Genomic DNA, 27,641 nt, shown 5'->3' on the forward strand with positions numbered 1-27,641 from the left:
GACAAAACAAAAAGCATTCTTTTTGGATCCAGGCATATGCTTGTTGATGACCTACAGCTTCATATTTCAATGTCAGACATACGTATTGAGCAGGTCAAAAAAGTAAAACTGCTTGGTGTGCTATTAGACAGTCAACTGTCATGGTCCGATCATATTGATGGTATTTCAATGAAAATGGGAAGAGGTTTAGCCATGGTCAGGAAGTGCTCCACCTTCTTGACATCCTCAACAATGGCTCAAGTCATATAGTCCTTGGTTTTCTGTCATCTTCATTACTGTCCTATAATATGGTCCGCTACGACTAAGTCTGACCTGAACAAACTGCAACTTGTTCAGAACAGAGCGGCTAGACTGGTGCTTAAATGTTCTTTGCGCACTAATATTTTATTTATGCATTCACGCCTGTCCTGGTTGTCTGTTGAACAAAAGATGCATTGTAGTCTCATTATGTGCTTTAGAACTATCATTTTAGATCAATCACCAGATTACTTTTACAAACAGTTTTTAAAATCAACTAACACACATATTCATGACACTAGGAATGCCAGCAATGGCTATTTGGCACTTCCTGCTCCCAGGACCAATCTCCTCAAACATACAGTCATGTATAGATGTACATCATTCTGGAATGGGTTGCCATCTCACAATAATCTCTCACAAAGTAAATTGTCATTCAAGACAGCTTTGAAGATACACCTATTGCAGCTGCCCACATGACGTGAATTTTTAATACTGGTTTTAACTAGCTTTTTATCTTATGTTGTATTTTTCCATTGTATAATGTCTGGTAATGCATGTATTCTTTGTATTTTAATTTTGTATGCTCCTATATGGACCGCAGGAAGACTAGCAGTCGCCTTGGTGTCAGCTAATGGGGATCCATTCAATAAACAATAAACAATTTAGTGCATAGAAACATACTGACTGTAAAAAAGTGATATGACGTCAGACAAGGCAGCAAAATAATCTACAATGTTTACTTTTTAAACTAGAAAAAATAACTATTATATCATGTGCTTTCATCTGTGTCAGTAGAAATGTTCACAAGAATTCCACTTCTAACTAGAGGAAACGTGTTGAAGTAAACGCTCACACCAACTACATGAAACGTGTTGAAGTAAACGCTCACACCAACTACAATTTAAAGGGGAACATTATCACCAGACCTATGTAAGCGTCAATATATACGGTACCTTGATTTTGCAGAAAAAAGAGCATATATTTTTTTAACCGATTTCCGAACTCTAAATGGGTGAATTTTGGCGAATTAAACGCCTTTCTATTATTCGCTCTCGGAGCGATGACGTCACGACATCGGGAAGCAATCCGCCATTTTCTCAAACACATTACAAACACCGAGTCAAATCAGCTCTGTTATTTTCCGTTTTTTCGACTGTTTTCCGTACCTTGGAGACATCATGCCTCGTCGGTGTGTTGTCGGAGGGTGTAACAACACGAACAGGGACGGATTCAAGTTGCACCAGTGGCCCAAAGATGCGAAAGTGGCAAGAAATTGGACGTTTGTTCCGCACACTTTACCGACGAAAGCTATGCTACGACAGAGATGGCAAGAATGTGTGGATATCCTCCGACACTCAAAGCAGATACATTTCCAACGATAAAGTCAAAGAAATCTGCCGCCAGACCCCCAGGGAAAGAGAGCGGATGACGGTATGTCTACAGAATATATTAATTGATGAAAACTGGGCTGTCTGCACTCTCAAAGTGCATGTTGTTGCCAAATGTATTTCATATGCTGTAAACCTAGTTCATAGTTGTTAGTTTCCTTTAATGCCAAACAAACACACACCAATCGTTGGTTAGAAGGCGATCGCCGAATTCGTCCTCGTTTTCTCCCGTGTCGCTGGCTGTCGTGTCGTTTTCGTCGGTTTCGCTTGCATACGGTTCAAACCGATATGGCTCAATAGCTTCAGTTTCTTCTTCAATTTTGTTTTCGCTACCTGCCTCCACACTACAACCATCCGTTTCAATACATGCGTAATCTGTTGAATCGCTTAAGCCGCTGAAATCCGAGTTTGAATCCGAGCTAATGTCGCTATGCCTTGCTGTTTTATCCGCCATGTTTGTTTGTATCGGCATCACTATGTGACGTCACAGGAAAATGGACGGGTGTATATAACGATGGTTAAAATCAGGCACTTTGAAGCTTTTTTTAGGGATATTGCGTGATGGATAAAATTTTGAAAAAAACTTCGAAAAATAAAATAAGCCACTGGGAACTGATTTTTAACGGTTTTAACCCTTCTGAAATTGTGATAATGTTAAAAAATAACTACCGGTACTAAATAAATCACAAGTTAGTCAACACTTGAGTAGTTCTTACTTACTCTTACTCAAGTTATTATTTTGATGGCTACTTTTTACTTTGACTTGAGTCATATAAAGTAACCTCATGTACAATTTCGGGTACTCTAGCCACCTCTAAGAGATTGACAGTGCTGTGAAAAAGTGCATACAAGTTATTGTAAGTTAATATAAGTGTGTCAGTGCCATTCCACTGTCAGCAGTGTTGGTTGTTGAAGTGGATTCAGCCACGTGTGAGATTGGAGGACATCCAGCATGTGAGCTTGTCAGAGCAAACACTAACGTCTGCTGTCTTCTGCTCAAACAGCTCTGGGAATTCTATACATGAAGATTCATTTTTGCGGTTTTTCTGTTGGCTGATGCCGCAAACACAAGAACCTGCGTGGCAGAAAGTTTGATCTTCGCTTACACAGAGGCGTGAGAAGACTTTTTTTAAAGCTAGACCAGAGGGGTCAGGGGATAGGGAGGGCTTGTGGTTTGTGTGCTATATTTGGACTGTTTCTGATGCCGTATGTCAGACAGTCTCCCACAGGCACTTACATCAGCACCTGCTTTTTCATCCAGGTTTCTAAGTTCACCACACAGAATCTTCTCCAGAGACAAGACTATCGAAATACGTTAGAGTAGTCAATGTGCATCTGGTATAGATTTACTGTCCACTGAAAATGAGTCAACACACATTGTGAAATGTCATTACAGAGATATTTGCCTCGTATCTACAATCTAGCATGGCGGTGGTAGAGCCATTGTCTGGGGTTGCATGAATGCTGCAGGCACTGAAGAGCTGCGGTTTATTGAGACAAACTAGGCCACCTGGCAGGTTTGTAACACAATCAAGAACCCAAACACACCTCCAAGATAAGTGCCAAAGGTAAAAGTGATGGAGTGGCCAAATATGTGAATCTGAAGCAGAAGACATCTACCAGGTCTGTAATTGCAGTTGGGCTCCAGCCTTCAGGCAGGCACAAACATCCAAAGAAGTAAGGCAAATATTCAAAATGATGCTTCTAAAGACGTACATTAACTTACGAGCCATTTCATATTTGAGCTTTTTATGTCATGCTTCAAGTTGCAAGCATGTTGACAGGAAGTTAATATATTGCTACACGTTGCGGTTTCTGCCTCGTCCACACAGGACACAAAACTGTTTGCAATAGAGACTTGATTGATTTTTACACACTATTTAGTTCCAGTTTATTTGGAACATACATATGACACAATGCAATGCATCGCATATTTCACCTTGTATCATTACAGCACACCAGAAAGGACTAGGAAGAAGCTGAGCTTATTTAATTCTACACCTTTTCATACGTAAACCTATACTCAAACTTATACGTAAACCAACCAATCATGGATGTTCTTGTACGTAAACCAACCAATCATGGATGTTCTTATATGTAAACTAACCAATCATTGGGTTGGGTTGTACTTGTATAGCGCTTTTCTACCTTCAAGGTACTCAAAGCGCTTTGACACTACTTCCACATTTACCCATTCACACACACATTCACACACTGATGGAGGGAGCTGCCATGCAAGGCGCTAACCAGCACCCATCAGGAGCACGGGTGAAGTGTCTTGCTCAGGACACAACGGACATGACGAGGTTGGTACTAGGTGGGGATTGAACCAGGGACCCTCGGGTCGCGCACGGCCACTCTTCCACTGCGCCACGCCGCCCCTCATGGATGAATCATGGATATTCTTGTATGTAAAGCAACCAATCATGGATGTTCTTGTATGTAAACCAACCAATCATGGATGTTCTTATACGTAAACCAACCAATCATGGATGTTCTTGTACGTAAACCAACCAATCATGGATGTTCCTGTACGTAAACCAACCAATCATGGATGTTCTTATACGTAAACCAACCAATCATGGATGTTCTTATACGTAAACCAACCAATCATGGATGTTCTTATATGTAAACCAACCAATCATGGATGTTCTTGTACGTAAACTAACCAATCATGGATGTTCCTATATGTAAACCAACCAATCATGGATGTTCTTATACGTAAACCAACCAATCATGGATGTTCTTATACGTAAATCAACCAATCATGGATGTTCTTATATGTAAACCAACCAATCATGGATGTTCTTGTACGTAAACCAACCAATCATGGATGTTCTTATATGTAAACCAACCAATCATGGATGTTCTTACATGTAAACCAACCAATCATGGATGTTCTTATACGTAAACTAACCAATCATGGATGTTCTTATATGTAAACCAACCAATCATGGATGTTCTTGTACGTAAACCAACCAATCATGGATGTTCTTATATGTAAACCAACCAATCATGGATGTTCTTATATGTAAACCAACCAATCATGGATGTTCTTATACGTAAACCAACCAATAATGGATGTTCATATACGTAAACAAAACAATCATGGATGTTCTTATACTTAAACCAACCAATCATCTTTGCTTTTTCCCGCATAGTTTGTCCCTGCCCGTTGAGTTGCTTCGCTACTTATCTTCCATTTTTAACTTCATCATTTTTAACGGAAAACCCTACTTTTTGCCACTGGATGATCAAAAACCGTACTCATGACAGGAAAACCATCGTTTTTGGCAGGTATGGCAAAGACACGGATCAAGATTTTAACACACGTAGGTCAGAAAAAACGAAGAAAAACGGAAAATATTTTTGAATACCGTATTTTCCGCACTATTAGCCGCACCTAAAAACCACAAATTTACTCAAAAGCTGACAGTGCGGCTTTTAACCCGGTGCGCTTTATATATGGATTAATATTACGATTCATTTTCATAAAGTTTCGATCTCGCAACTTCGGTAAACAGCCGCCATCTTTTTTCCCGGTAGAACAGGAAGCGCTTCTTCTTCTACGCAAGCAACCGCCAAGGTAAGCACCCGCCCCCATAGAACAGGAAGCGCTTCTTCTTCTACTGTAAGCAACCACCCGCCCGCGTAGAAGAAGAAAAAGCGCGCGGATATACCGTACGTTTCATTTCCTTTGTGTGTTTACATCTGTAAAGACCACAAAATGGCTCCTACTAAGCGTCAGGGATCCGGTTCATGAAAAGACGCAATCTCTCCATCCGCACACGGATTACTATTTCACAGCAACTGATATTCCTGTGAAACGCACTGTGGATACAACGGGAGCACGTACGGTGAATATTCGCACCACAGGGAATGAGAAGTCATCCTTCACTGTGGTTCTAGCTTGCCATGCTAATGGCCAGAAACTTCCACCCATGGTGATATTCAAAAGGAAGACCTTGCCAAAAGAGACCTTTCCAGCCGGCGTCATCATAAAAAGCTAACTCGAAGGGATGGATGAAGAAAAGATGAGCGAGTGGTTAAGGTAAGTTTAAGTTTACGCGAAGAGGCCGGTGGCTTTTTTCACGCAGCTCTGTCCATGTTGATATACGTATGTTTGTGATTGCACATTTGCGTACATTTTGGGAGTGAACAGAGTTGTTAGAACGCTGGTTTTTAATACATTATTAAAGTTTGACTGACCTATCTGACTGTTTTTTTGACATTCCTTTAGCGCAGTTAGATGCGGCTTACAACACCGGGCGGCTTATAGGTGGACAAAGTTTTGAAATATGCCGTTCATTGAAGGCGCGGCTTTTAACCCAGGGCGCCTTATGGTGCGGAAAATACGGTATTTTGACAGAGATAAAAAAGACGGATATCCAACTATAGACGGAAAAATCCCATTCCTGTTTTAAAACAATATTTAACTGTCCAAAATTGTTTTTAAAAGGCATGTAATATGTTAAAATAGTGGCATTTTGGGAGGGCCACGCACGGATTCACAGCTGATTATTGTATTTTGAGTTACGAGGTCAGTCGCGAAACGCAACATGCTCATAAGTAGAGGTACCACTGCGCTTACATCACGTCACTTTGACTAAGTCAGGTGTGCCCACACTTATTTCTGCAGGCAAGCTACTTTTCAATTGACCAAGTGGAGGGGATCTACCTCATTCATATATATCATTTATAGTCGAGGTTTCTGTGGTTTATCCGTTATACAGTGCTCAATACCGGGGTAGAGCGGCATATACGTTAGGTCAGGAAAAACACAATTTTATAAAATCCCCTGACGAGCAGGGAAACCTGCGAAACAGGCTTGTAGGGATGATTTAGCCTCTTGTGTTTTTTCCTGACCTAACGTATGTATTATTTGTATTTATTTATGTTTAATGATAATAAAAGCATGTTAAAATTCTTTTCTTTCATGAAGACAAGAATATAAGTTGGTGTATGACCTGATTCTGATGACTTGCATTGATTGGAATCAGACAGTAGTGATGATAACGTCCACATTTTCTAATGGAGGAGAAAAAAAGTCCTCCTTTCTGTCCAATACCACATGAAAGTGCTTGCTTTTTGTTTGTCCAGCTTCCATACTCCTTAATAATTTCGCCACACCTAGTGTGTGTGTGACAATCATTGGTACTTTAACTTAACTTTTATACACTTTACAAGAAATACATTGGCGGCAAACTCCCTAGCTTGCGTGTGCTAGCTTTGTGAGACTCTTATTTTGTTAGCGTGGGCAGGATGGAGCAGGGCTTTTATTGTGAGGACAGGAACTGTGCGGTTGACTGCAGGTACGGCGCGAGAGTCTGTGGAAATAAAGTGTTTCTCGCCTTCCTGTCGGTCATTTTTTCTTAATAATGATCTGGCAGCAGCCAGCGTCATCTCACAAGACCCTCGGGTGCCGTGAATGTCAATCAAGGGACGGAAGTGACGTCTTGGTGAAGATTGCTAATTTTGAGGTCCGTCGATCGCGAGCTAACTACTGGTCTAAACAATTTTGAGCCCCTGAAATTGCGAGTCCATTGTATGGCTGTCATTTCCATAAACGGTAAATGCCACTTTTCCATGAAACTTCAATCCTGATTGTGTTACAGCACATACAGGACTGTCTCAGAAAATTAGAATATTGTGATAAAGTCCTTTATTTTCTGTAATGCAACTAAAAACATGAAAATGTCATAAATTCTGGATTCATTACACATCAACTGAAATATTGCAAGCCTTTTGTTGTTTTAATATTGCTGATTATGGCATACAGCTTAATAAAACTCAAATATCCTATCTCAAAATATTAGAATATCATGAAAAAGTATTTAACTAATCACTTGAATCGTCTAATTAACTCGAAACACCTGCAAGAGTTTCCCTGAGCCTTTAAAAACACTCAGCTTGGTTCAGTAAACTAAATCACAAGTATGGGGAAGACTGCTGACCTGACTGCTGTCCAGAGAACCATCATTGACACCCTCCATCAGGAGGGTAAGACACAAAAATAAATTTCTAAAAGAGCAGGCTGTTCACAGAGTGCAGTTTCAAAGCACATTCACAAAAAGTCTGTTGGAAGGAGGAAATGTGGCAGGAAACGCTGCACAACCAAGAGAGAGGACCGCAGCCTTAACAGCATTGTGAAGAAGAGCCGCTTCCAGAATTTGGGGGAGCTTCAAAGACAGTGGACTGAAGCTGGAGTCCAGGTATCAAAAGCCACTGTTCACAGACGTGTCCGGGAAATGGGCTACAATAGCCGTATTCCCATGGTCAGGCCTGAACTCAAGACAACGGAAGAAGCGTCTGACTTGGGCTATGGGAAAGAAGCACTGGACAGTTGCAGAGTGGTCCAGAGTCCTGTTTTCAGACGAAAGCAAGTTTTGTATTTCATTTGGAAGTCAAGGCGCTAGAGTCTGGAGGAAGGCTGGAGAGGAGCAAAATCCAAGTTGCTTGCAATGCAGCTGTGTATCAAGAGATTTTAGAGCACTACATGCTTCCATCTGTTGAAAAGCTCTATGGAGATGATGATTTCATTTTCCAGCATGATCTGGCACCTGCCCACAGTGCCAAAACCACCAGTAACTGGTGTACTGACCATGGCATTACTGTCCTCGATTGGCCTGCTAACTCCCCTGACCTGAACCCCATAGAGAATTTGTGAGGTATTGTGAAGAAGAAGCTGAAAGACACCAGACCCAATAATGCAAATGAGCTAAAGGCCGCTATTGAAGCATCCTGGGTATCCATAACACCTCAGCAATGCCACAGGCTGATTGCCTCCATGCCACGCCGCATTGATGCAGTAATCCGTGCAAAAGCATTCCCAACCAAGTACTGAGTGCATTAATTGACATTTTCAAATGTTTGATTTTGTTTTGCTGTTATAAATCTTTTTTTTTTACTTGGTCTGAGGAAAAGGATTTTTGAGTTTTCTTAAGCTGTATGCCATAATCAGCAAAATTAAAATAATAAAAGGTTTGCAATATTTCAGTTGATGTGTAATGAATCCAGAATGTATGACATTTTCATGTTTTTATTTGCATTCCAGAAAATAAAGGACTTTATCTCAATATTCTAATTTTCTGAGACAGTCCTGTACATCGTGGTGGTGCACAAAGGTGACATAATGAAGCACAACAGGTGACTTGCAGCACAAAGGCCATCATCATCAGCGCATTAAATGTGACAAATTCCCTTTAGTTTCCCCTGTATGACACATTTAGTATGCAGGAGGTCCAGCAAAGGAGAGACACATCACACAAGATCAACTCTAAGTGCTGAAAGACACACTGAGTGTGTTCTGTGGAGATTAGCAATGTTCATTAGTTTGCTAATGAAGTCTCTCTTGCCAGAACAATGGGCGGTCATGCCCACTTTTAACATTGGCCTCAGGAGCTCATCACAATTAGCTGCAATCTCTAAAAAAATAAAAATGTGGGAGAAAAACCTCCCTGAAAAATTGAGTATATAAGTCAAGTGGAATGAAAGAAAGTTCATTATTTTGCAAATTACATCCAAAACCTCTGTGGACAAAATGAGCGAGCATATTGCTGAGACTTGATTGTACTGTAATGTTGTCATGAATACCAAAAGGTCCATCACATTAGCAAAGACTAGTACTTTGTACAAACCTGCAAAGAAAGACTTGTACTTTGTACAAACCTGCAGAGAAAGACTAGTACTTTGTACAAACCTACAGAGAAAGACTAGTACTTTGTACAAACCTGCAGAGAAAGACTAATACTTTGTACAAACCTGCAGAGAAAGACTTGTACTTTGTACAAACCTGCAGAGAAAGACTAGTACTTTGTACAAACCTGCAGAGAAAGACTAGTACTTTGTACAAACCTGCAGAGACAGACTAGTACTTTGTACAAACCTGCAGAGAAAGACTAGTACTTTGTACAAACCTGCAGAGAAAACTAGTACTTTGTACAAACCTGCAGAGAAAGACTAGTACTTTGTACAAACCTGCAGAGACAGACTAGTACTTTGTACAAACCTGCAGAGAAAGACTAGTACTTTGTACAAACCTGCAGAGACAGACTAGAACTTTCTACAAACCTGCAGAGAAAGACTAGTACTTTGTACAAACCTGCAGAGAAAGACTCGTACTTTGTACAAACCTGCAGAGAAAGACTAGTACTTTCTACAAACCTGCAGAGACAGACTAGTACTTTGTAGAAACCTGCAGAGAATGACTTGTACTTTGTACAAACCTGCAGAGAAAGACTAGTACTTTGTACAAACCTGCAGAGAAAGACTAGTACTTTGTACAAACATGCAGAGAAAAACTAGTACTTTGTACAAACATGCAGAGACAGACTAGTACTTTGTACAAACCTGCAGAGAAAGACTAGTACTTTGTACAAAGCTGCAGAGACAGACTAGTACTTTGTACAAACCTGCAGAGAAAGACTAGTACTTTGTACAAACCTGCAGAGAAGGACTAGTACTTTGTACAAATCTGCAGAGAAAGACTCGTACTTTGTACAAACCTGCAGAGAAAGACTAGTACTTTGTACCAACCTGCAGAGAAAGCTCAATGAGCTCCCGGCCTCACTGGGGTGTCGGTTCATGCTAAATGCACAAACTGAAGGGGTTTGTTTAGTAAATCTCAAACAGTGGCTTTGATTGATTTCCCTCTGCTGTTAGGATACCCATAGGGCTGTGAGGAAGGCCAGCATGTTTCATCCACATGGTAACAAGGGACAAGGCCAAAAGGATTTGTCCAGGGCAGTGTGTAACTGGCAGTCTAATGGCTATTGATTGCTCTGCAGAGCTACGAAATACTGTGGAAAAGAGGGAATGAATATGGGGAAATATTTCCTTGGATTCGGATTAAGACCATTAACATTTCATCGTACATGCATTTTATAGTTTTATTTATTTATTTTGTGTTTTTATTGTTTTAGAGCAGAGGTCCCCAAACTACGGTCGCCAGCATCCAAAATCCGGCCCGCGGGTAGTCCCGAGTTGGAAAAAATAAAATAAAATAAAAAAATAATAAATTATTATAATTTTTTAAATCTGTCCTTTCCAGCCTATCTATCAATCCATTTTCTACTGCTTGTTGCACTCGGGTCTCTTAGCCAATCAGGCAAATCATATTGTCTAAAAATGCATTTTCCTATCGATAACGTGACATCATCACGCTCGCACCGCAGTGAATTAGTGCAGGAGGAAAAAAAAATGTCAAAATCGTTGGGGAAACGTAAAATAGACTCAGTGTAGAGTTTTTAAACATCAGTGGACATATGACTTTTTTTTATTCAGTGTAAGGAAAAGGCAGTTTGTCTAATCTGCCATGAGACAGATCATATATATATATATATATATATATATATATATATATATATATATATATATCCATCCATCCATCCATCCATCTTCTTCCGCTTATCCGAAGTCGGGTCACGGGGGCAGCAGCCTAAGCAGGGAAGCCCAGACTTCCCTCTCCCCAGCCACTTCGTCCAGCTCTTCCTGTGGGACCCCGAGGCGTTCCCAGGCCAGCCGGGAGACATAGTCTTCCCAACGTGTCCTGGGTCTTCCCCGCGGCCTCCTACCGGTCGGACGTGTCCTAAACACCTCCCTAGGGAGGCGTTCGGGTGGCATCCTGACCAGATGCTCGAACCACCTCATCTGGCTCCTCTCGATGTGGAGGAGCAGCGGCTTTACTTTGAGCTCCCCCCGGATGACAGAGCTTCTCACCCTATCTCTAAGGGAGAGCCCCGCCACCCGGCGGAGGAAACTCATTTCGGCCGCTTGTACCCGTGATCTTGTCCTTTCGGTCATAACCCAAAGCTCATGACCATAGGTGAGGATGGGAATGTAGATCGACCGGTAAATTGAGAGCTTTGCCTTCCGGCTCAGCTCCTTCTTCACCACAACGGATCGATACAGCGTCCGCATTACTGAAGACGCCACACCCATCCGCCTGTCGATCTCACGATCCACTCTTCCCTCACTCGTGAACAAGAACAATATACATATATATATATATATATATGTATATATATATATATATATACATACAGTATATACATACACATACATACATACATACATACATATATATATATATATATATATATATATATATATATATATATATATATATATATATATATATATATATATAGTCGAAGTTTCTGTGGTTTATCCATTATACAGTGTTCAATACCGGGTAGAGCGGAATATACGTTAGGTTAGGAAAAAACCCAAGAGGCTATATTATCCCGACAAGCCTGTTTCGCAAGTTTCCCTGATTTTAATAAACCTGCGAAACAGGCTTGTAGGGATGATATAGCCTCTTGTGTTTTTTCCTGTCCATCCATCCATCCATCCATCCATCCATGATATAGCCCGGCCTTTGGCCAAATTATTTTAACCCAATGCGGCCCCCGGGTCAAAAAGTTTAGGGATCCCTGTTTTAAAGTATTTTACGTCTCCATAGGAACTACAATAGTATGTCAATTTACTAGTTACTTGTAATGTCTCCTATTGAAATGAATTAAAATCTATTTAATCGGTGCTTGGTCCAACCAAAACGGCACTTTAACATGAAACATGCCTTTCTGAAAAGAAAATCAAACTTTTAGATAAGAAATTGTTTATAAAGACAATCAATTAGAATGCACTACTAACAACTACAGTAGTTTTATGAAGTGATGTACAACATTAACCCCGGAGAGTGGACTTTGACGGTATCCCCTTACAGCTGCTGCTCCGTCAAACACACCATCAGCAGCTTGCTCATATTTTCACAGTCTGCCGTTTGAATATTATTTGAACATTCTTGGCTGGCATGTCAGTTTGGTGCAGACGAGTAGCGAGTGATACGCTCAAACATGCTCGTTCATGTTTTTGATTATTTATTTCCTTAATTCAATGATTATCTTCCACTTCTTCACCCTCACTTTCTTCCTTCCCATAGTTGGAAAAACAAAGTCATGTTGATCTCTCGCTGTAAGCTAGTGCTAGCGAGTGAGACCAGATGTTTTGGGCGGACCTTACAGGGTTCACTGTGACATTTGCTACAGCAACAGAAAACATAACAATCAGCCAAGAGACATCTCTTATCTCAAAACACTCCTAAATGGACGTACCACTGTATAATTGTATTTACTTAGCATTTAAACAATACTCAAGTTTTTTGTTTTTTTTTCTCCCAAACCTGAAGTCGTCAGATGGAAAAAACATCTGACACTTTGAATTCATAGTTGCAATACTTTGTATCACACTAGTAGTATTTTCCAGAAGTGGAATATGGATAACAATATTCAAATGCAAAAATAGTGCCGGAAAATGATTAATGTCTAATCAGATTCCTCTCACTTTTAATCATGATGAACAACAGGGTATGAAAGGCTGGCATCATTTAGATAAAACCTATAAAAGAGCCCAATATTTGGACCCTAATGCAATTTTATTGTCAGGATGTCATCCAGCAACATTTAAAAAATGTTTTACTTAAAAATAAATTGCGTGATTAATCTGGGTGTGTATCGTCAATCAATCAATCAAACTTTACTAATACAGCGTTTTTCATACATAAAATGCCACACAAATACCCCAATAACTAGGGATGTATACTGAGTACCTACCGTATTTTTCGGAGTATAAGTCGCACACAAGTATTAGTCGCACCTGCAGAAAATGCATAATAAAGAAGGAAAAAAACATATATAAGTCGCACTGGAGCCCGGCCAAACTATGAAAAAAACTGCGACTTATAGTCCGAAAAATACGGTAATTAGGTCAGCTCATGAGGACCGTGAAGATCCTGGACTAACGATACTGCTTTCGCAATTTTTTTATCCATCTGAGCGACGTAATTATGACACGCTGTCACATTCAGTTCAGCTGCTGCTGCTACACATTGAGATCAGCCTTGAATAATGACAAATAAGGAAGCAATGCCCCACTAAAGTTTGGAACACAATATTTCCTCCTCAAAAATTCCTCAAAGTCAGCTTGAAGTGAACGCGCTTTACTCACGACGAGTCGCGACAAGGTTTTATCGATCCGTTAATCCACAGGCCGATATTAAAGGGGAACTTTATCACCAGACCTATGTAAGCGTCAATATATACCTTGATGTTGCAGAAAAAAGACCATATATTTTTTTAACCGATTTCCGAACTCTAAATGGGTGAATTTTGGTGAATTAAACACCTTTCTAATATTCGCTCGCGGAGCGATGACGTCACAACTTGACGTTACATCGGGAAGCAATCCCCCATTTTCTCAAACATCGAGTCAAATCAGCTCTGTTATTTTCCGTTTTTTCGACTGTTTTCCGTACCTTGGAGACATCATGCCTCGTCGGTGTGTTGTCGGAGGGTGTAACAACACCAACAGGGACGGATTCAAGTTGCACCAGTGGCCCAAAGATGCGAAAGTGGCAAGAAATTGGACGTTTGTTCCGCACACTTTACCGACGAAAGCTATGCTACGACAGAGATGGCAAGAATGTGTGGATATCCTGCGACACTCAAAGCAGATGCATTTCCAAAGACAAAGTCAAAGAAATCTGCCGTCAGACCCCCATTTAATCTGCCGGAGTATGTGAGCAATTCAGGGACAAAGGCCCTCGGTAGCATGGCAAGCGATGGCGGCAGTTTGTTCCCGCAGACGAGCGAGCTAAACCCCCTGGATGTCTTGGCTCACACCGTCCCTTATGCCACCGAAGATGATCAAGAGAAGAATATCGACCCTAGCTTCCCTGGCCTGCTGACATCAACTCCAAAACTGGACAGATCAGCTTTAAGGAAAAGAGAGCGGATGAGGTTATGTCTACAGAATATATTAATTGATGAAAATTGGGCTGTCTGCACTCTCAAAGTGCATGTTGTTGCCAAATGTATTTCATATGCTGTAAACCTAGTTCATAGTTGTTAGTTTCCTTTAATGCCAAACAAACACATACCAATCGTTGGTTAGAAGGCGATCGCCGAATTCGTCCTCGCTTTCTCCCGTGTCGCTGGCTGTCGTGTCGTTTTCGTCGGTTTCGCATGCATACGGTTCAAACCGATATGGCTCAATAGCTTCAGTTTCTTCTTCAATTTCGTTTTCGCTACCTGCCTCCACACTACAACCATCCGTTTCAATACATGCGTAATCTGTTGAATCGCTTAAGCCGCTGAAATCCGAGTCTGAATCCGAGCTAATGTCGCTATAGCTTGCTGTTCTATGCGCCATGTTTGTTTGTGTTGGCATCACTGTGTGACGTCACAGGAAAATGGACGGGTGGTTAAAATCAGGCACTTTGAAGCTTTTTTTAGGGATATTGCGTGATGGGTAAAATTTTGAAAAAAACTTCGAAAAATAAAATAAGCCACTAGGAACTGATTTTTAATGGTTTTAACCCTTCTGAAATTGTGATAATGTTCCCCTTTAATGCACTCAAAAAAGTGAACAATTGAGGTAATATAGCAATCCATAAAGTTGCTTCGAAACAAGATAGCATCCGCTGTGACTGACAGGTCTCTGGTTGTCTCCCGACGTCGCTCCATCGCGTCGCGTTTGCGTGTCAATCGCTGCTGGCCTAAATGTGTTTCAGTGAGTTCTGTCTCTTAATTACAAACTGGACCATCGGAAATTATACTTGCTCATTGAGTTGTTTTTTTTATCAATAATACACAAATACATCATTTGCTGTCAAGACTCAGTAATTCAGCTTCCCGTCCGTCATTTAAATACGACCGTGTGCAACATAACTTTCAGCCGCTCTGCCCCACATCTTTGGAACTCTTTACCACCAGACCTTCGCAACTTAGATTCAATATCCCTCTTCAAATCAAGACTCAAAACACACCTATTCGTGACTGCTTATTCATTGTAATCATCTTTTCTTTTCTCTTTGTTGTTGTTTTAAGAACTCCGGCTTATTAGTGATTCCCAGAGCCCAAAAAAAGTCTGCGGGCTATAGAGCGTTTTCTATTCGGGCTCCAGTACTATGGAATGCCCTCCCGGTAACAATTAGAGATGCTACCTCAGTAGAAGCATTTAAGTCCCATCTTAAAACTCATTTGTATACTCTAGCCTTTAAATAGCCCCCCTGTTGGACCAGTTGATCTGCCGTTTCTTTTCTTTTCTCCTCTGCTCCCCTTTTCCTTGAGGGGGGGGGGGCACAGGTCCGGTGGCCATGGATGAAGTGCTGGCTGTCCAGAGTCGGGACCCGGGGTGGACCGCTCGCCTGTGCATCGGCTGGGAACATCTCTACGCTGCTGACCCGTCTCCGCTCGGGATGGTGTCCTGCTGGCCCCACTATGGACTGGACTCTTACTATTATGTTGGATCCACTATGGACTGGACTCTCACAATATTATGTCAGACCCACTCGACATCCATTGCTTTCGGTCTCCCCTAGAGGGGGGGGGGTTACCCACATATGCGGTCCTCTCCAAGGTTTCTCATAGTCATTCACATCGACGTCCCACTGGGGTGAGTTTTTCCTTGCCCGTATGTGGGGTTTGTACCGAGGATGTCGTTGTGGCTTGTGCCGCCCTTTGAGACACTTGTGATTTAGGGCTATATAAATAAAGATTGATTGATTGATTGATTGATTGGTTTTATTTAAAAAATGTTTTTTATTTTTTTTATCCAATTTGATTTTATTGTTGTGATTTTGTACGGTGTCCTTCAGTGCCCAGAAAGGCGCCTTATAAATAAAATGTATTATTATTATTATTATTATTATAAACACAAATAATTCCTATTGTTACAACATGCACACCCATAACATGCTAATTGATTTATATGAAATATTTATGTTATGTAAAAGTTTGATCTCTGCACATGTATGCCATATATAAACATTATTTCCAGCTGAGTGTAATTGTAATGAATTGAAACAAAGTGATGGATGTGTGTGCTCTTCACAAGAAGATGACAGAACTGCATTTCACCTGGCGCTGCACACATACTTGACTTGTTTAAGACTTAAAAAAAAAAAAGGTGTTGATTAAAGACGTCCCTGCTCTGACATGTTACAGTACAACCTCTTGTGCTAATATCTTGTATTCCGACAAGTGACTTCTTCCCGGAAGTGAACACCAGAGGTGGTCAACCAAGCAAAGATTCCTGTTGTACAGCAAGAGGCCTAGATCTTCCTGCAAAACGCAGATATGAGCAAAAAATCCAACTATGCAATGAAATAGATCCTTATACTTTATCAAACAAAACAAACAAACAAACAAAAGATTTGTCGAGTGATAAAAGATTATTCGTACCTGGAGTTTCCAAACATATCAAACTAACATGTGCTCCAGACATCATTCTACACCACAAAACAGATGAAAACTTGGAAAAACATGGAGGTCTAATCTTATTTGTGTGTGGCCGGGTCAAAACCATTGGTATCAAGACTCTCCCCAATAAATATGCATTGTTTTTGCTAGGGTAATGTTGCATGATTTAACTTTGCGTCTACAGCCATGTTTGTTGTTGTTGTTGTTGTTGCACACGCCATTAACGAGTATGCATGTTTTTCCCCGTCTTTATCAAAATATAACTGTAGATGTCAACATTGTGTATGTGCTGAAAAATTCATTTATGATTGTTTATCAAACTATAACTATAACTGTCAACATTATGTATGTGCTGAAAGATTAATTTATGATTGTTTATCAAAATCTAACTATAGATGTCAACATTGTGTATGTGCTGAAAGATTCATTTATGATTGTTTATCAAAATATAGCTATAGATGTCAACATTGTGTATGTACTGAAATAATCATTTATGATTGTTTATCAAAATATAACTATAGATGTCAACATTGTGTATGTGCTGAAAGATTCATTTATGATTGTTTGTGAAAATATAACTATAAATGTCAACATTGTGTATGTGCTGAAAGATTCATTTATGATTGTTTGTCAAAATATAACTATAGATGTCAACATTGTGTATGTGCTGAAAGATTCATTTATGATTGTTTATCAAACTATAACTATAGATGTCAACATTGTGTATGTGCTGAAAGATTCATTTATGATTGTTTATCAAAATATAACTATAGATGTCAACATTGTGTATGTGCTGAAAGATTCATTTATGATTGTTTATCAAAATATAACTATAGATGTCAACATTGTGTATGTGCTGAAAGATTCATTTATGATTGTTTATCAAAATATAGCTATAGATGTCAACATTGTGTATGTACTGAAATAATCATTTATGATTGTTTATCAAAATATAACTATAGATGTCAACATTGTGTATGTGCTGAAAGATTCATTTATGATTGTTTGTGAAAATATAACTATAAATGTCAACATTGTGTATGTGCTGAAAGATTCTTTATGATTGTTTGTCAAAATATAACTATAGATGTCAACATTGTGTATGTGCTGAAAGATTCATTTATGATTGTTTATCAAACTATAACTATAGATGTCAACATTGTGTATGTGCTGAAAGATTAGTTTATGATTGTTTATCAAAATATAACTATAGATGTCAACATTGTGTATGTGCTGAAAGATTCATTTATGATTGTTTATCAAAATATAACTATAGATGTCAACATTGTGTATGTGCTGAAATATACATTTATGATTGTTTATCAAAATATAACTATAGATGTCAACATTGTGTATGTGCTGAAATACACATTTATGATTGTTTATCAAAATATAACTATAGATGTCAACATTGTGTATGTGCTGAAAGATTAATTTATGATTGTTTATCAAAATCTAACTATAGATGTCAACATTGTGTATGTGCTGAAAGATTCATTTATGATTGCGGCCTCCTACCGACTGGTAGGAGGCCGCGGGGAAGACCCAGGACACGTTGGGAAGACTATGTCTCCCGGCTGGCCTGGGAACGCCTCGGGGTCCCACAGGAAGAGCTGGACGAAGTGGCTGGGGAGAGGGAAGTCTGGGCTTCCCTGCTTAGGCTGCTGCCCCCGCGACCCGACCTCGGATAAGCGGAAGAAGATGGATGGATGGATGGATGGATGGATGTCAACATTGTGTATGTACTGAAATAATCATTTATGATTGTTTATCAAAATATAACTATAGATGTCAACATTGTGTATGTACTGAAATACTCATTTATGATTGTTTATCAAAATATAACTATAGCTGTCAACATTGTGTATGTGCTAAAAGATTAATTTATGATTGTTTATCAAAATCTAACTATAGATGTCAACATTGTGTATGTGCTGAAAGATTCATTTATGATTGTTTATCAAAATATAACTATAGATGTCAACATTGTGTATGTGCTGAAAGATTCATTTATGGTTGTTTATCAAAATATAGCTATAGATGTCAACATTGTGTATGTGCTGAAAGATTAATTTATGATTGTTTATCAAAATATAACTATAGATGCCAACATTGTGTATGTGCTGAAAGATTAATTTATGATTGTTTCTCAAAATATAACTATATATGTCAACATTGTGTATGTACTGAAATAATCGTTTATGATTGTTTATCAAAATATAACTATAGATGTCAACACTGTGTATGTACTGAAATAATCATTTATAATTGTTTATCAATATATAACTATAGATGTCAACATTGTGTATGTGCTGAAAGATTCACTTATGATTGTTTATTAAAATATAACTATAGATGTCAACATTGTGTATGTACTGAAATAATCATTTATGATTGTTTATCAAAATATAACTATGGATGTCAACATTGTGTATGTGCTGAAAGATTCATTTATGATTGTTTATCAAAATATAACTATAGATGTCAACATTGTGTATGTGCTGAAAGATTCATTAATGATTGCTGTCTTTGGTCAAAGCTTCTTACCTTCTTTCAGGTTTTGTTCACATTTGATTTCTTTTATTTCAACTCCCCGAATTGGTGCTTTACGAAATACTCGTAGCAAAAATGTATCTCTTAAGAAATACAAAAAATATCAGGATAATAGTTAAATGGCAAACACTAAACGTTAAAAGTACATTAACGGAGTGGTCACTGCAAACTCATTGCATTGTATTCTTCGGCTCTGCTCCCTCGTGCGGGAGTGTGTAGTACTTTTTTCGTCTTTTTTCATAAAACCTTGCACTCTTCCGCCATCCTTGATTACCTCTCGAGGAACTCTGGCGAAACGTTTATCCTCTCCGCGATTTAAACGGTCCGTGCAGCCAAAAACAATGCAAGCATACAGCATTTTTCTTTGAGAAAGTCTAAATGGTGCCTAGTACCCATCGAAAACAGACGCTGGCTTGACCACCGCACATATTTAATGAGCCGGACGTGACGTCATTTTGAATCCAAGCAATAGAAATGCTAATTAAAAGCAATTTTCACATCTTTATTTCCACAAATTACATAGCGTGCCGATGAATACCAATGTCGATACGGGTAATGGTATCGATAAAATCTTAATGATATACCATGGCTACAGAGGAGCGAGATGGAGAAACACTATCACAGGATGCCCTCAGTAAGCGCCCTCACAGCCATGATGCAGAGTGGTTAAAGTGTCCGCCCTGAGATGGGTAGGTTGTGAGTTCAAACCCTGGCCGAGTCAAACCAAAGACTATAAAAATGGGACCCATTACCTCCCTGCTTGACATTCAGCATCAAGGGTTGGAATTGGGGGTTAAATCACCAAAAATTATTCCCGGGCGTGGCCACCGCTGCTGCCCACTGCTCCCTTCACCTCCCAGGGGTTGATCAAGGGTGATGGGTCAAATGCAGAGAATAATTTCGCCGAGTGTGTGTGTGACAATCATTGGTACTTTAACTTTAATTTAACTCTGAGGAACAAGTCAAAATGATAAAACATGCAAAATAGTAGGAACCTTGAATAGGAATAAAGGATTAAATACAAGTTTAAAAAAAAGTAAAATAATGCATGTTTACATGTGATAATAATTATTTTGTAATTAATCACATGAGTTACAGTAATTATTTGATAAAAACATGGAATTTTCTGAAAGTAAAGAGTCAAACAGTGCTCACTTCTTCAGGTAACAATCTTTGTTTGTCTTTGGGTAAACAAACGTGGCGCACAACAGTTGTGTATTCTTGCAACTGGCGCGCTGCGCATAATCCCAAACTTGTTGGACCCTGGCGGATTAACCGTAATCACCTTGTAATTATTGGGACGGCACCACTGAGTCTTTTGCAGGCAATCAAACAACTTCTATAAAAGCCAACACAACGACAACACAGCGTGTTGTGTGTTTGTGTGCAGAACTGGTTTGTTGTGTCGACTTCTGAGAGGCACGCAGGGGGTGTTTTTGGAAGAAAGTGCCATGTAAGAATGTGGTGGAACAAAATGGCATGTTGCAAAAACATATCTGATGTTAGTATAGTCAGTTTTGAATGACTCGGGTGCAGAGGTGTTAAATAGTAGTGCGTGTGCACGTGACTTACAGGTCTTGTCTGCACCGTCTCCTGAGGCTTGGCATCCGTCTTCATCGTCACAATCTGTGGCGCTGCCCTCGCTTGCCCCACTCCCCAGATCCTCCCAGGTCTCTGTCTGGCCCAGATTCGGAAATCTCTCCTGGGTCTCCTGGATGACAAATCCAACGACATAAAGTCACAAAGACGCACGTGTGACACACTGTGAGATGGAAGAAAACTGTGATGCGCATACTTCTGTTTGCCTTTGGGAACAAATACCAAGCGACATCTGGAGGTGAATGTTGCATTTTTCAGGTGTTTTGAGTTTAAAGGCCTACTGAAATGCGATTTTCTTATTTAAACGGGGATAGCAGGTCCATTCTATGTGTCATACTTGATCATTTCGCGATATTGCCATATTTTTGCTGAAAGGATTTAGTAGAGAATATCGACGATAAAGTTTGCAACTTTTGGTCGCTGATAAAAAAGCCTTGCCTCTACCGGAAGTAGTAGACGATATGCGCGTGACGTCACAGGTTGTGGAGCTCCTCACATCTGCACATTGTTTACAATCATGGCCACCAGCAGCGAGAGCAATTCGGACCGAGAAAGCAACGATTTCCCCATTAATTTGAGCGAGGATGAAAGATTCGTGGATGAGGAAAGTGAGAGTGAAGGACTAGAGGGCAGTGGGAGCGATTCAGATAGGGAAGATGCTGTGAGAGGCGGGTGGTACCTGATATTCAGCTGGGAATGACTAAAACAGTAAATAAACACAAGACATATATATACTCTATTAGCCACAACACAACCAGGCTTATATTTAATATGCCACAAATTAATCCCGCATAACAAACACCTCCCCCCTCCCGTTCATATAACCCGCCAATCAGTGTTGGGACTAACGCGTTACAAAGTAACGCGTTACTGTAACGCCGTTAGTTTCGGCGGTAACTAGTAATCTAACGCGTTATTTTTTTTAATTCAGTAATTTAGTTACCGTTACTACATGATGCGTTACTGCGTTATTTTACGTTACTTTTGATGTACCGTAGTATCGGCTAGAAACAGAAGCGCTGCGGTGTCTTTCTTCTGAATCTTCCTCTGTCACAAGCCGGAGAGAAGAAAAGAGGCGCGGTCTGTGTGTGTGTGGGGGGGTGGGGGGGCGGGGAGGGGGGGTTTGATCCGCGGTTTGATATATGAAACAAAACAAAAAAGTTGTTGGCACGTTCAGTCCACACACAGCGTGGTCACGGCGAGCACAATAACGGAGGAGCTTGAACGCCCAGCGCCATTGAATCGGTGTGTTTATAAGTGCAGATTCGGTTGTGCAAAACGAGGGTTTTAAACACATGCTGAACGTGCTTGAACCACGTTACGACATCCCGTCGCGCACCCACTTCAGCAATAAGATTGTGCCAGATCTTTATGAGCAGGAGAAGAAAAAAGTTGTGGATGAACTATCCCGAGCATCATCTGTTGCGCTCATGACAGACGGCTGGACGTCCAGCGGAACTATAAGCCCTCACTTCATCACAGCAGACTGGGAGATGAGAAGACACGCCCCCTCTACGAGAGTCACCTTGCGCAGGTACTGACACAAGCAGTGGAGGACTGGAAGATAAAGATATCCCAGTCACACGTGATAATGCCAAAAATCAAATAATTACAGAGAATGAGGCAGGACTGGGACCACAGATAGGTGCTTTGCACATGTAGTGAATTTGGCATCACAGAAGGGAATCTCAGTCAATAGGATGGAGCGCCTCTTTGGGAGGATCAGGAAGGTTTCTTACTTCCACCCAAGCACAACAGCTGCTCATGTGCTTAAGACAAAGCAAGAAATGCTAAAGTTGCCTGCTCATACATGATGTCCCAACGAGGTGGAACTCCACTTATGATATGTTGGAGCAGCAGGCAGCTATATACTCTGCATTGACCCACAACACCCTGAAGACAAATGTCACCCTGTCTGATGATGATGTGAGAGTGGCAGATGAGGTCCTCTAGGTGCTTAAACCCCTCAAAAGTGTTACATCTCTACTGAGCACTGAAACTTCACCATCTGTGTCAATGATCCTGCCACTGAAAACAAGGATTCTACAATCCATGGCTCCAAGTGTGGAAGACAGCAGCATCACTCCAGATGTCAGGCTTTATTTCACTACCTATGTTTCAAGGAAGATGATGTTTCTTCTTATGTTGCACTTAAACTTGTTTTTTATTAATGGTCATTGGTCCAAGTTTAAAGAAAGGAGGAATGCCTTTTTATGTTGCACTGTTTTTCATGAATTATGTTAAAAGGAAAATAAAAATGCATGTCAAGTTGATCAACAGATTGTATTATTCTCCAAAGCAATAACAGTACTGAAATGAAGGCAAAAAGGGCATTAATGGGAGCTTTAAAAAAAAAAGAAGAAAAAAAGAAGTAACTAAATAGTTACTTTTCACAGTAACGCATTACTTTTTGGTGTAAGTAACTGAGTTAGTAACTGAGTTACTTTTGAAATAAAGTAACTAGTAACTGTAACTAGTTACTGGTTTTCAGTAACTAACCCAACACTGCCGCCAATACAACTCAAACACCTGCACAACACACTCAATCCCACAGCCCAAAGTACCGTTCACCTCCCCAAAGTTCATACAGAACATATATTTCCCCAAAGTCCCCAAAGTTACGTACGTGACATGCACATAGCGGCACGCTCGTACGGGCAAGCGATCAAATGTTTGGAAGCCGCAGCTGCATGCGTACTCACGGTACCGCATCTGCGTATCCAACTCAAAGTCCTCCTGGTAAGAGTCTCTGTTGTCCCAGTTCTCCACAGGCCAATTGTAAAGCTTGACTGTCATCTTCCGGGAATGTAAACAATGAAACACCGGCTGTGTTTGTGTTGCTGCAGCCGCCCGCAATACACCGCTTCCCACCTACAGCTTTCTTCTTTGCTGTCTCCATTGTTCATTGAACAAATTGCAAAAGATTCACCAACACAGATGTCCAGAATACTGTGGAATTTTGCGATGAAAACAGACGACTTAATAGCTGGCCACCATGCTGTCCCAAAATGTCCTCTACAATCCGTGACGTCACGTGCCGGCGTCATCATACCGGGACGTTTTCAGCAGGATATTTCGCGCAAAATTTTAAATTGCACTTTAGTAAGCTAACCCGGCCGTATTGGCATGTGTTGCAATGTTAAGATTTCATCACTGATATATAAACTATCAGACTGCGTGGTTGGTAGTAGTGGGTTTCAGTAGGCCTTTAAGATGGCGACTGTACACAGTGCATCAGGAAATTATTCACAGCGTTTCACTTTTTCCACATTCTGTTGTTACAGCCTTATTCTAGGATCGAATACATTCATTTTTGTCCTCAAAATTCTATAAACAATACCCCATAATGACAATGGGACAAGTTTTCATTTGTAAATTTCGTACATAAGTAATGACAGCCTTTGCTCAATACTTTAATGATGCACTTCTGGCAGAAATTACAGTCTCGAGTCTTCTTGAATACGATGCCACAAACTTGGCACACCTATCTTTGGACAGTTTCAACCATTCCTCTTTGCAGCACCTCTCAAGCTCCATCAGGTTGGATGTGAAGTGTTGGTTGTCATCCAGGATGTCTCTGTACATTGCTGCATTCATCTTTCCCTCTATCCTGACTAGTCTCCCAGTTGGTTTTCATCCAGGATGTTTCTGTACATTGCTGCATTCATCTTAGTCCAGTCAGGGAAGTGACCAAGAACCCGATGGTCACTCTGTCAGATCTACAACATTCCTCTGTGGAGAGAGGAGAACCTTCCAGAAGGACAACCATCTCTGCAGCAATCCACCAAACAGGCCTGTATGGTAGAGTGGCCAGACGGAAGCTATTTCTTAGTAAAACGTTTGCCAACATGCACCTGAAAGACTCTCAGTCCATGAAAAAATAAATTCTCTGGTCTGATGAGACAAAGATTGAAGTCTTTGGCGTGAATGCCAGGCGTCATGTTTGGAGGAAACCAGGCACCGCTCATCACCAGGCCAATACCATCCCTACAGTGAAGCATGGTGGTGGCAACATCATGGTGTGGGGGTGTTTTTTTAGCTGCAGGAACTGGGAGACTAGTCAGGATAGAGGGAAAGATGAATGTAGCAATGTACAGAGACATCCTGGATGAACACCAACTCTTCCCATCCAACCTGATGGAGCTTGAGAGGTGCTGCAAAGAGGAATGGTCCACACTGCCCAAAGATAGGTGTGCCAAGTTTGTGACATCGTACTCAAAAAGACTTGAGGCTGTAATTGCTGCCAAAGTTAAAGTACCAATGATTTTCACACACACACTAGATGTGGCAAAATTATTCTCTGCATTTGACCCATCACCCTTGATCACCCCCTGGGAGGTGAGGGGAGCAGTGAGCAGCAGCGGTGGCCGCGCCCGGGAGTCATTTTTGGTGATTTAACCCCCAATTCCAACCCTTGAGGCTGAGTGCCAAGCAGGGAGGTAATAGGTCCAATTTTTATAGTATTTGGTATGACTCGGCCGGGGTTTGAACTCACAACCTACCGATCACAGGTCGGACACTCTAACCACAAGGTCGCATCAACAAAGTATTTAGGCAGTGAAGTGAATTATATAAGTTACATTTAAACCAGTTTTTTATTATTTTTTATTAATCTTTTTAATTATAATATCAATGAGGGTTTTTTAATCACTGCTATTTTGAAATTGTTACTAATATTGATGCTGTGGTCGATAATGTTCATTTTTGTTTCACTACATTTGGATTGTTCCGTGTCATGTTTGTGTGTCCTCAATTGCTCTGTTTATTGTTGTTCTTAATGTTGCTGGGACGGGTTTGCTTTTGGAATTGGTTTGCATTATTGTGGTATTGTTGTGTATTGTTTTGTTGATTGATTAATAAATTCATTAAAAAATTTTTTTTTAAATCTAAATAAATAAATAAACCAGTGTGGGTGGCACTGGGGGCAGAAGGCAGAAGGATGGCCGAAGCAGGGATCGAACCTGGAACCGTGAAGTTGCTGGCAGAGCTGCTCTATCGCTGTGAATAAATGTGATTTTTTTTTTTTTTTTTTTTTGTAGTTTTTTGTTTGCAATAAATTTGCAATTAAAAAAAAAATAAAAACCTTTCACATTGTCATTACGGGGTATTGTCTGTAGAAGTTTGAGGACAAAAATGAATGTATTCCATTTTGGACAAAAGCTATAAGATAACATGTGGGACAAGTGCATACTGGCAGCAGGTCTGTGAAGCATCAAGTCTTTAACAAATGACACTGAAGAAGGACAAATCCAAGACTTGATGCTTGGGCATTAAAAAGGATTTATAGGATTAAGGCAGTGGTTCTTAACCTGGGTTCGATCGAACCCAAGGGGTTCGGTGAGTCGGGCTCAGGGGTTCGGCGGAGGTCAAGACACACCCGACTCATCGTGTAAATACAAACTTCTCCCTATCAGGTGTGTAATTTGTTGTGAGTTTATGCACTGTGTTGGTTTTGTTCTTTGAACAAGGTGATGTTCATGCACGGTTCATTTTGTGCACCAGTTAAAAAAACATGATAACACTTTAGTATGGGGAACATATTCACTATTAATTAGTTGCTTATTAACATGCAAATTAGTAACATATTGGCTCTTAACTAGTCATTATTAAGTACTTATTAATGCCTTATTCTGCATGGCCTTGTTATAACCCTAACCCTCTAACCTTGGCCCTAACCCCCTAACCCTAACCAAATAACTCTAAATTAAGTCTTTGTTACTTAGAATATGTTCCCCATACTAAAGTGTTACCAAAAACATATAACTTTGTCTTGAATTTGGAAAAACAATTTTTTTAGTTTTCACTAAAGAAGGTTTCGGTGAATGCGCATATGAAACTGGTGGGGTTCGGTACCTCCAACAAGGTTAAGAACCACTGGATTAAGGTCTACAGTAGTTCTTGGCTTATATGGCTGGCACTCCAGGTTCATACACAGCAGATGAAGTGAGTACAGTTATGGAAATGAGTTGGAGATGTGCAGCAAGACTATCAATAGATGGAATGATTGAACAGTTTGGACCAAGTTAATCAACCTTTGGTTCTGGCATCCACAGAATCACCAATCATCTGAGCCTCGAGCCATTTGAATTTCTTTTTATGATTTTCCCATCACCCTGCATGGGGCCAACTAACGGGACCACCTGCTGACCCATCCATCTGACGGACCTCACGGAGGTGGTCTTTGTTCCATCACTCCATGTCAGACAAGACACAACAACAAAGGCATCCTTGCAGAAGAACCCGGAAGAGCGTTGTGAATGTTGGATGTGATTGTGAAGTGGAAGGCAATAAAAGAGCTTTGCCTGCTTGATTGGAGCTAGCGACAAGGTCAATGTTTCTTTGGAGATTGAGTTTTATCGGGCCGCTGACACCTGATGTGGCCCAGAACACATGACAGGGAAGGTGAACCTCGCTTTGATGTAGTCTGTTCAAGTTCTACTTTGTCCTTTCCTCGCCAAGAGTTTATGTATGCGAAAAACATGTCTCACGACAGTACCTCACTAATTCTGCCTAGCAACAAGGGATTGTGCAAACGTGGTGAGAACAAATACTTCTATACTAAAGATGCTGTATTGTTACTTAGTGGTGAATATGCATGCAA

General features: G+C 40.4%; 1 protein-coding gene across 3 annotated transcripts in view; it reads right to left on the bottom strand.

The window, feature by feature from the left end:
• The window catches only part of gpc5c (glypican 5c), a 348,645-nt gene that overhangs the window by 66,832 nt on the left and 254,172 nt on the right, over nucleotides 1–27,641 (bottom strand). For all 3 annotated transcript variants that reach the window (XM_061979656.2, XM_061979655.2, XM_061979657.2), the window contains one exon: nucleotides 21,014–21,152. In XM_061979656.2, coding sequence (XP_061835640.1) covers nucleotides 21,014–21,152 — 139 coding nt within the window. The remainder of the gene's footprint in view (nucleotides 1–21,013; nucleotides 21,153–27,641) is intronic.

This window comes from Nerophis lumbriciformis, linkage group LG19 (assembly GCF_033978685.3).
Source record: "Nerophis lumbriciformis linkage group LG19, RoL_Nlum_v2.1, whole genome shotgun sequence".
In the NCBI taxonomy this organism is placed as follows: domain Eukaryota; kingdom Metazoa; phylum Chordata; class Actinopteri; order Syngnathiformes; family Syngnathidae; genus Nerophis; species Nerophis lumbriciformis.